General features: G+C 40.8%; 1 protein-coding gene across 1 annotated transcript in view; it reads right to left on the minus strand.

Moving 5' to 3' along the window:
* Positions 1 to 3,485: 3,485 nt before the first annotated feature.
* The window catches only part of PRICKLE1 (prickle homolog 1 (Drosophila)), an 8,588-nt gene continuing 1,102 nt past the window's right edge, over positions 3,486 to 10,971 (minus strand). The window contains exons 2-7 of the mRNA XM_010140379.1: positions 9,510 to 9,623; positions 8,531 to 8,668; positions 7,786 to 7,989; positions 7,097 to 7,283; positions 6,100 to 6,963; positions 3,486 to 4,487 (exon numbers count right to left, since the gene is read on the minus strand). Coding sequence (XP_010138681.1) covers positions 3,634 to 4,487; positions 6,100 to 6,963; positions 7,097 to 7,283; positions 7,786 to 7,989; positions 8,531 to 8,668; positions 9,510 to 9,623 — 2,361 coding nt within the window. The 3' untranslated portion in view covers positions 3,486 to 3,633. The remainder of the gene's footprint in view (positions 4,488 to 6,099; positions 6,964 to 7,096; positions 7,284 to 7,785; positions 7,990 to 8,530; positions 8,669 to 9,509; positions 9,624 to 10,971) is intronic.

Genomic DNA, 10,971 nt, shown 5'->3' on the forward strand with positions numbered 1-10,971 from the left:
CGTGGAGGCAGACAGATGCTGTGCTGGAGGAATTTATTTTCTTTGTCACCTTAAGAACTCCTGGAAACAAAACTTACTCCTACTGCTCATTAATGTGCAGATAGATAGATACCCTTAGAAGAATAAAATGTGGGAAGGAAAAAAAGGAGTGTGGAAATTCAGTGCTGATGCTGGAGTAGTTCTGAAAGAGAGCTATAACCTCACTGGGTGAGTTGGCAGCTTTGAGTGGCAACGTAAGCAGTTGGTATGAAAATGGGCAATGCATGAAAGGAGCTAATGCTGTGTATCAGGGAAGGTCCAGTTCCTTGTGACCCTGTTTTCTGTGCAAGCTTTCCTCTTTTGATGAGGATGAGGATAACGTGTTGTCCTAATATTTCTCACTATCATGAAGGTTGTGCTGGGTTTGCCTGGGATAGAGTCAATATTCTTCGTAGTAGCTGGTATGGTGGTGTTATGTTTTGCATTTGTTTGTGCTGGAAACAAACTGTTGATAACGGGGATGTTTTCGCTGTTTTTGAGCAGTGCTTACACAGAGTCAAGGTCTTTTCTGCTTCTCACACTGCCCTGCCAGCGAGCAGTCTGGGGTGCACAGGAAGCTGGGAGAGGACACAGCTGGGACAGGTTACCCCAACTGGCCAAAGGGATATCCCAGACCCTATGATGTCATGCTCAGCAATAAAATCAGGGGGTTTTTTACTAATTAAATTTGGGGGTTTTTTACTTGCTAAACTGTCTTTATCTCAACCCACAAGTTTTCTTATTTTTACCCTTCTGATCCTCTCCCCCATCCCACTGTGGGGGCAGGGAGTGAGTGAGCTGTGTGATGCTTATGTGTTTACCAGGGTATAAGCTCCACTTGGACAAGAGGTCCTACTTCTGATAACACAAAACAGAATTTACAGCTTTGGTCACTGTATCCATCTCGAGCTGGTACCAGTCACTATATTCTGCACCTTTCTCTTTATATTTAAGGCAGAAGAATTGATTAGAAACATTGCTCATAAGAAGTAATCAAAAAGAATGAAGTAGAAATCTTTTACGTCAAGCTGAAAAAATGAAAGCAAGTTGTACAGCTATCTTTAAACTTAGCATAGAATTTCTGAAGAAGTGGATAAAAATCCAGGTTAGACCCTCTTTCACTAAGTGTGCTTACAAGTATCTGTTGTTCTTCCACTGACATTAATGTCTCTTCACAGTCCATTCCTCAGCAAAACAAAGCTTTCTGAACGTTTTCTAATGCTGTTAATTACTCGTGGTCTGCCGCCCAGCAGTAAAGGAGATAGATGTACGTGCCTCAGAACAGAGGTATCTAAACTAGCTCTGAACAAGCTGCTTAACCACTGGGAGGCTACACTGCTGGAGCACTGCTCTCCTAGGCATCATCATGCTGTGAAACTTAGCCCTTCCTTGGCTAAGGCTGGTCTTGAGGGCGAAAGGGGACAGAGTTCCTGCCTTAGGGTTTGCCATTTGGCTGCTGGGGAGCCAAATGCTGCCAGAGCCACCACAGCAGCTCACCAGCTGGAAGCGTCCCACAAGCCACCCACTGGCCCATGTGATATAGGATGATACTACTTTGATCAGCTTTCATATACACAAGACTTGCTTGACCTAGAAAAGTTACTTAAATGGTGACTACCACCCCTAGGTCTAACAGATCTTTTGCTTATTTTACCCTGAAACACAAAAGCAAGTAACTGCTAGTTTGATTTAGCCACAGCATGTTTCATTTTCTTTGGTGCAGGCCAATACCCATGTGTCCATTCCTTCCTTTAGTTCTAGCTGCTTTTATTGCAAAACTTCTATATCCTCAAGAATGACAAACTTAGTTCTATTTGCCAGGCTTTTTCAGTAAGAAGCATCTGTTTTTTCATTAATTACCTTCCTTCTGGTGGTCAACAAGCTAATGGCTTTAGCATTTACTTATCTTAACTGGTGGATCTAAGTGTTAAAGGGTAGAACTTTGTTACCTGAATTATCTAAAAAATTGGAAGAAGTTTATTATAACTTAAAATACCTCTTGCTTCACATAAGTTCAAGACAACTCTGAGCTTACCTACTACTTTAGAGCTCTTTACCAGCTTCCCTTCTAGAACCACCCATCATCTCTCTCCCTTTATGTAGGCGAACTTCAGAAACTATTTCTGGGCAACGAGGGGAACAATAACAAAAAAAAAAGTCCACAGCCGCAGGAGTTGCATATTTGTTGTACTGATATATTCCAGGCTTGTGTGGTTTTTACATTTATATAGTTTACATTTTGCTTGACCCATAAATAACACTTGCAAGATTAAGAGGGCCATAGTTTGGAGAGTATTTACATAGCCCCACCATGCATACAGAGCTTTTATTACCTAGTAGACAAAATTAAGCTGTTCTCCACTAAACATTTTTCAGTATTTTTCAACTTAAAACCCCTGACTAAAATACAAGCAATATTTCATCCATAATGCTGCTGTTAAACCCCTAACAAATCTAGTTTGATATTGTAACAAACTTCTTCAAATTCAGGGATATAAAAATATTCAGCTTTTAAATTTTTAACTGTACAATATGTACATTCGTATTTGCACTGTTAAATTATGAATACATTTAAGCCTATGAAATACTACATTATAAATATCAATGGGGGTTTTTTTATTTAGAATTGCAGCTAATACATTTTAAAACCTGGATAATGCATTTGAAAAGACACAATTCTGGAGCCTAATCCTTTAAGTCCTTACAAAAGTATTTGTTACGTAAGTAGATTCATTGACTTAAATGGGGTTACATGTCTGAGCAAAGGACTCCAGCAGTTGTACCTCTCTCTCACTGCTGGGAGGTGGAGGGCATGGCATGAAAAACATCATCACTCGTGGGTAGCAAAGACCAATTCCAGCAGCTGAATTAATGTCTTCCTTTAAGCACGCACAAAATAAAAAAAAAACCCCAACAAAAAACAACACCCAACCCTTATAGAGAGGGATGGAATTCTGAAAAAAATTGTGGATGAAAAACCGTGAAAGTTAAATGTATAAAACATTTAACTGCTCCTTTAGGATATGTCAAGACCTCTAGCATTTCAGCTCCCACATTCTGATTTTTGCCTCCTTAATAATGGACTCTGGAAAAGGAGCATTTTTACAAATTAAAAAAATTCCAGTTTTTATAAGGAAACTTGAAGGAGGAAGAGTGAGCTTTATCAGTGAATGAAGGACACAGTATAGAGCCTTCCTTCTTGGCGGTTAGAGGAAAAAGTCAAAGATCACCCTGCGTGCTTATAGCCACAGCACAGGACTGACAATTGTATTGATCTTTGCTGAATCCCCTCCCTCAGGTAATTAATTCAGCATAGGTGAATAGTGAGCATAAGATCAAATGTCTACAAAACGTCCGTATCAAGAACTGCAATAACAGTATTATGACAGCTGAAACGTAGTATGTAAAGCTAGCAATATCTGAGCAGATCAGCATTTGGCGTGGTGACATTTCTGGATGGTACTTGTACAACGTAAACTGTGGCAGGGTTATCACTTACTCTGGCAAAGCATTAAGAACCTCAGCAACTTGCCTAAGTACAGTTATTAATATAAAAAGATGTGGTTCAAACTGTAGCTACCGAGTTGACTGGTCTTCCCAACTGTTAAAAACAAATTAAGAAATTATGCAGTTTTTTCCTTTGTGTCCCCTCTTCTTCTTTGATTTGGTTGTCCTTTGTCCAAACTGAGAACTAGATAATGCAGTAGTTGGACCAGAAAGGTCATCTGTATAGTATGGATATCTCAGTGACCGTGGCTGTGGAATTGGCTGTCCTAGAAAATATCCTTCCTCTTCAGAATCAGATGATGAGGATGAAGTTGAACACCAGGAGTCATCTTCCTCACCATATAATCCAAAAAACTTACCAACCATCTGATTCCGCAGTGCATAATCAGACCTGTTATGGGCATACTGTCCATACAGCTCCGCATTTTGAATGTATGCTCGAATCTCACGTGAGCTTCTATTTTGAATAAATTTTTCGTGATCCTGCGGGGAGTAATAACGAAATCTCTCTCTTGGAGAGCATCTTCTTTCTGTGACCAAGTTAAGTGCATTATCTGAACGAGACTTCCTACTTCTTCTACGATGGGAAGGCCGATTTCCACGCTCTTCAAAATGGTAAACACGCCTACGAGTCCTTTCACTCATTGGAGGCTGACGTATTTCAACATTCTCGTAACTTCCATTATCAATAACATCATCTGAAAACTTCACTTGCTGTGGTCTAGATTGGGATTTAGATCTTCTCAGTACAGGCACGTGCACTGGTTTTTCCTCTGGCAAGACTTTTTCCTGACACAACTCTGAGCTCAAACTCTTCAATGACTCTGTGCTCCGATGGAGCATTGACGAATTCAGAGTTCCCATGTTGCTCATTTTCTCACAGTCCTCTACCTCCAGTTCTTGGAAAGTTTGCAAAGAGTAGAGAGATGGCCGTGGCTTGCCTTCTCCATCCATTGAAGCCCCTGTGGTGGGAATGGAGAAAAGAGGAAAAGGAAATGAGAGGACTATCAAAGCGGTAAATATTACGACAAAATATGAAACATTTCTTTTCAGTAAAGTGAGTCTTATTCGTGCTTTTGTGAACTATTACCAAAAGCTTCGTAGAATAATAGGCTTTTTTTGACTTAAAAAAGTATTAGTTCCGATTACTAAAAAATGAGCTAGCATTAGGACATCAAGAGCAGAAGAAGTTCAATGAGTTAATTTTTAAACAAACAGCTCTAACACGCACACAGCTAAGCCTCTAAGAAAAAAGAATTTCTTAAAATTATTGTATGTTCCGTGACTGCTATTTTTAAGGCTAAAATATTTCATGTTTCTGGTATTGCTAAATTCAATATTCCAGCTGTTGCTACAGGAAAGCCAGGCTTCCTGCCTTGCAGAGAAGGATTCTTACCCTCCAAAAGTCATCAGCAGTAATCTGGCCTGGTTTTACTCCAGGTTTGTGTCTAATGATCATTCATTCCTACAACAATAGCTTCATCTGCCCTGTGACCTTCCCAGGTGCAATACTTCTAGTTCTTCCTCCTCCTCCTCCTGTGCACCCCCTGAACCAAGCTCCCCTCATCAGTCCCTTTGTTACTGCTTGGGCAATGCAGCTAGATAAGTAACCACAATAACTGACGTTACAGGAGGAAAGGAATGGAGAAGAGGACAGGACAACTTTTAAAATGGGTATCATCTCATACCTAACTCAGGTGTTTTGTTTTGTTTTTTTTCAGGGGAATAGGAAATGACGGTTAAAACAAACAAATATGCACGTACACCTTGCATATCTGAGTTCTGTCCCTTTGGCTAATTTCAGTCATGTTTGACAAGGAGGCTCACAGAAGTGGATTATCAGTTTCTCTTCAGTCAATCGAGAAAGATAATCTCATAAATCTAATTTCCTGAGGCTACGAAGGTTACCATCCTTTCAGATTTTCTACATATTTTTACAAGAAAATCAGGAAATTACCTAAAGTGTTTTGCAGATTATCTTTAATATTATCTGAGAGTATAAAGCAACTTCTTGTACTGAAAGTATGGGGGGAAAAAATCATTTGCTTAAAGGAATAGTTCCATAGAATCATAGAATGGTTTAGGTTGGAAGGGACCATCTAGTTCTAAGCCCACTACTGTGGGCAGAGACATCTTCCACTAGACCAGGTTGCTCAAAGCCTCATGCAATCTGGCCTTGAACACTTCCAGGCATGAGCCACCCACAGCTTCTCTGAGCAACCTGTTCCAGTGTCTCATCACTGAAATATGAAAGAAGTAATATGAAGAAGTAGGTTGTGCGAAGAATGTTGTACGTAACAAATGCATAGTTCAAGACCATTCCTGTTCTGTTTAACATTATGGATTTTTTTTGCTATAGGCAAAGAAATTCAAAAGGAAAGGAGAAGAATTTAAATAAAACTCAAAATGTGTCTTGTGGAAGAGTACATGCTTGATAAAAGCTATTGCCTACTTTATGTTCAGCTCTTGCTACTGAAGTTTTTTAGAAATCACAGATATGAGTTGAAAATACTCCAACACACAAGCTTTGGTTGACCTCTCCCATCAGAACCAGCCATTTTTTCCCCCCATTACCTGTTATGTTAGACAAAGCCAAAGAATCCATTGAGTCTCGAACACTTTGTTCTTGCTGTTTCAGGTCAGACAAACATTCAAGTGAACCTCCATACCACGGTGTTTGGTCATGTTTGTATCCTGACGCGCCGTGTTCCATGTCTAACTCCTGGATTTTCCTGCTGCTGGCAGGGCCTGGGTGGCTGCCATACGCAGAGTCACCCAGGCCGTCTTGTGACTGGGCCCAGTACATGTCTGATTGATACTTCTTGCTTGCTAGGCTTGGATTATTTTTTTTCAAGTCCAACTTGCTCTTGCCCATGCTATCGGAAATCCAGTGTTCGCTTGATCTAATGTCTACTTCAGCGGGCTGCTGGAAGAGGCTTTTATCACCAAACTTCAGAAGAAGCTGAGTCATGTAGTCTTCATGTTCAGCCCATTCTTCAGGGTCTTCAGGCATGTCTTGCTCTACTCTTCCTTTCCAGAAGTCTTCATTAACAAAGCTTGCCTCTTCCCTTGAAAGGCTTAAGTCATCCAGCTTGCGAGAAAGAGTATCATCAGCGTTGTCTGAAAGGCCAGGAAATTTGTAATTGAGGGCCGGTGACAGGAGGAGAGACTGGCGGCACTGGTCAGCTGACCGGCTGCTTTTTCCCATGCGAACGCTCCTCCTGGAATCTCTGGATCGAGCAGACTGAAATGCAGAATCAGAAGAGTCGGAGGCATGAACATCCTCTCCCAAGCTGCAGGTTTTCGAACAGTAAATCTGCCCTTGCTTTGGAAGGAAAGGGCAGCCGAGCAAAGAGGTCTTGCACTGAGCACAAGAAAAGCACGTCTCCGTGGCATGCCAGTGCTGTCCATCATAGGTCATCTGAGCATGGTCAACACCTGGAAAGGGAGAAAAAGCAATACTTTGGGTTCCTCTAGAAAATTACTTGCAGAACCCACAGCTCTGGAATGTGAAATAATTTCATGAATTGGCTTTCCCTTTATTTTGAGTGTTGAAAAAGGACATACTTACCGATGTGTTCCCCACAGGTCTCACAGTATTCTGCATACAAAGATTCAAAACAGTTACAGCAGAATGGTCGCCCATCCTTCATAATGTATCTCTGTCCACCCAGGATCGTTTCACACTCGAGGCAACAGAAGTGCTTCATGTGCCAGTGGCGACCCTCAGCTTCTGTACACTCATCAGCAAAAATGATCTTTTCAAAGATAAAAAAGTAAACTTTTAGTTAAGTGGCCAAAACCTCTCCTTGGGAGTTAGAGCATGAAAAATATCCTAACTGTGCAATTCACATGCTAGATTTATTTTTATTTAGCTGCCTTTTGAATACAAACACAGAAACAACAACCTCTCCTACAGAAACTGTGGCAGTCTGACCTTTTCTGTAACAAAATAACAAAAAAGAAAAACGGTACTTTCTAATGAAAAAAAGAGCACATAAGAACTCAACCATTAAAGAAGCTGCTGTCAGGGTGGTATTTTGGAATATTTGTACTGATCCTTTTTCTAATTCAACCTACAAGATTCAATTCTAAATACAAACCATGGTATGGCTTGTAACATCGCCAGTTTGACAAGAAATGAGACACCACTCCGCCTTCAAATGCATCTACGCAGCAGAGCTAGGAACTGCCCAAGTGATGCAGTTTGTTAACTGAACAACAGGAGCGTAGACTGGCTGTGAAACGTCAATTACTCACCTCATCGCAGGCTGAACATCGAGGTTTGAGAAGTTCAGCGTGGTGTCTGCCACAGTGAATTTTCCCGTCTTGGTAGAAGTAGATGAGGTCAACGAGCAGCTCGTTACATGTGAAGCACACAAAGCACGAGGGATGCCAGCACACACCAGGCCCAGCTCTCGAGGCAAAAACTGCAACTTCACCACCGTTTATTTTTGTACCACACTAGGAACAAAATCAGAAGGTGAAAACGCTTCCCATCCCACGTTACTAGCTTTTTAGCTTTTAAACTAAGTTAGAACAGCAAACCCAATATGCCGGTTTTATTCCGAAATTCTGACAAGAGGGAAAAATATTCTCAATTTTGGTCTAGACAAACTCTGTACATCAACAAACCTCATGAGAATAAATAAATATATAATACATATAAAATACATAATGTATAAATTAGTTTATTTTATATATAACTACAGCTTCAAGCATATACCTATTTTTCATTTGTCATTACTCTAATATGAATTAGCCACAGGTTTGGGTTGGGTTTTTTTGAGTAGGAAATTTATCAAAGATTCAGTTTGTTCCCAGTATCAAAGGCTGTGTTTTGCTTAAGCAAGCACTACCTTTTTTCTATGCAGGTTCAAAAATTATCTTTTTGTGTGTGTGTGTGTTCAGATACAGACATAGTTAAGCTTACATTTAAATACTGAGGTACTGTAGATTTACATTATTCAGCCCAGTAGCTGGCATGCAGCACCAGTCGTATTACCTGTTCACAAACCGCATGCATCACTGCTCTTGACAGCAGTTTAATAGTCCCTCGGCCAAGTGCCTCCTTTTTGCGCTGAGAACTGAACATCTGCAGTTCCTTCTTTTCTTCTTCACTCAGGGACTGGCAGTATCTCACCTACCAGTGCAAACACAGGAGAACTGCCTTTAGATACTGAGTTTTTAAAAGTAATAAATGAGCGAGTAAGTGTATATATGCAAGAAATGCGTCAGGTATGCTGGCAAGCATATTTAAGCTTTTCCAGCATGTCTTCTCTACCATCCTCACATTTAGCTAGTATGGCATAATACAAAAGCAGCGATGGAGAGCGATTTTACATTACAGGGAAAGACCCCCACCATAGTAAACTAAGAAGTTGTCTAGTCAAAAAATAAGATTTTTAAAAGCCAAGCCAAAACCAGCTGCTCTCCTAAAGCAATGGAATGAACCTACATCAGCTGTAGCATTGTCCTTTAGATTTATGGTTAAGTGCCCACAACTTAGTATTGCAGTATACACATCTTAAGTATTGACACCCACACCCCCTTTTCCTTACAAAGGGCTTGTTTGTTATTTCCACTTCTACTCCAAATTACACTGCATATCTGAGATGCAAACCTTTTACTATCACAAAGCATCCTTTTTGCCTGCTACAATGCAATTCCAGGAATTCGTAGGTTCCTGGTAATTGGTGGGTGGCTGCAAACACTATAAAACCAACTTGTGTTAGGTTTATTGCTGTGACACCAGCCTCCCTAACAAGCAAAGGCAGTGTCCTTCCAGACAGCTCTTATCTGCACACAAGCCAACCGGACAGCTAAACAATGGACTCAGTGTACACACCGTGCTGCTTTATAGGTCAGATGCCACTGCAGGCCACAGTTTAGGCTTGTAAGAAACACACAGGTAGGTAATTCTTCACATAATAGCTGCTAGGGAGACCTAAGCCCTGACGGCACATCCTAACTTTTGTACTTACCTCATTGTCGTGGGGTGGCAGCTGATAGAGAAGTTGTTTAATTCGGTGTTTTTCACCAGGGCTGTTAACGTAAGGGACCTTCTCCTCCGGCAAGCAGGCAAAATACAGCTGGACCTGACCAGGAGGAACACAGAGATGAGTCCAAGGGACACACATCACCCGAGCGGTACAAGCGTTCTTCGGCTACTGTTTTATCTCAGGCCTCGTTTACGAAGAAAGACAGTTATGCTACATTAGACCTGTGACAGGGTTTGGGCTGAAAATATGAACCAGCTCAGCAAACCTGAATTGTCTCTGATACAACTAACACCCAGCTGCTGAATTGCTTTCCTGGAATGCAATTTGCAGTGACAATTAGGGGGGTATCATAAATTATGCACATTTAATGTTCTCATTATTCCCACCCCCTTCAGGGCTGGTCAACAACCCTTGTGGAAATTCCAAGTTTCCCTCTGCAATTTACCACACAAGGTATGAAGCTTTCCAGAAAACAGCCACTATATAAACAAATTTAATTTGCTCTCTGCATTTTACACATTGTTGAGACAAAAGCTGTTTTGTAGTCTCCTGCTGATCAGGTTCACCCAAAGCATCAGCTTTCATTGCTTCCATGTGGGCTTTGGTAAGAAGGTGGAAACATCCTTCCCTTGGGAGGAGGTTGGATCCAGCAACATTTCAATCAGATGCAAATTAACTATGAAATTTTCACAGCCTGCATGTTTTTCATAAAGAAATCCATATTAGGTGTACACACCTATCAATCTTCACTCTCTTTTCTCTTTTTCCCAGAAAAAAAATTACAACAGGAAAGCTGTAATGAACACTATGACAAAGCCCAATGGCAAAAAATATTTTCGTGGAACAGCTACAGATTTATTGTTTTTCCTATGCAGTTTCCAGCTTGTCACGAGGCCTGGGGCTGTAAATAAGAGCCAACTATTGGCAAAAAATTACTTGCCATCCAGATTCAAATAATGCTCAGGTCCACAACCTACTTATTACTGTGCGAGACAGATGAAAAAGAAGCAGTAATCAGTCACTTGATGCAGGAAGCAATCAAAATTATATGGGAAAGGTTGTACAGAACATGACTTGGTCTTCATTTAACCAAAATATAAACATCAGAAGTCTACTGTAAGCCCCCGTACTACTGACTGCATTTCAAGAAGCTGCAGGGAAAGATACCAACACACAGTAAAAAAGTGAAGCTTTAAAGATACTTTGTGCCCTTCTCTCAAGTTTACTGCGCTGTTCTCAAAGTTGGTCATTCTTCTTCGGAAAAAATCTTTAGCGAGTTTGAGCTAGCTGCATTTTGAGGATAGTTTAGGGCATCTAATTATTCTGGCAGAATGTTAGCTTGCTGTTTGCCTTAAGGTCTGATTCATCAGGATTCTTACATATGCTTAAGTACGTGATAAGAAGAGTTTCCCTAAAAATAGCTCAGTATTTGCCATTACTGCTG

The sequence above is a fragment of the Buceros rhinoceros genome, unplaced genomic scaffold (assembly GCF_000710305.1).
Source record: "Buceros rhinoceros silvestris isolate BGI_N320 unplaced genomic scaffold, ASM71030v1 scaffold5040, whole genome shotgun sequence".
NCBI classification, from domain to species: domain Eukaryota; kingdom Metazoa; phylum Chordata; class Aves; order Bucerotiformes; family Bucerotidae; genus Buceros; species Buceros rhinoceros.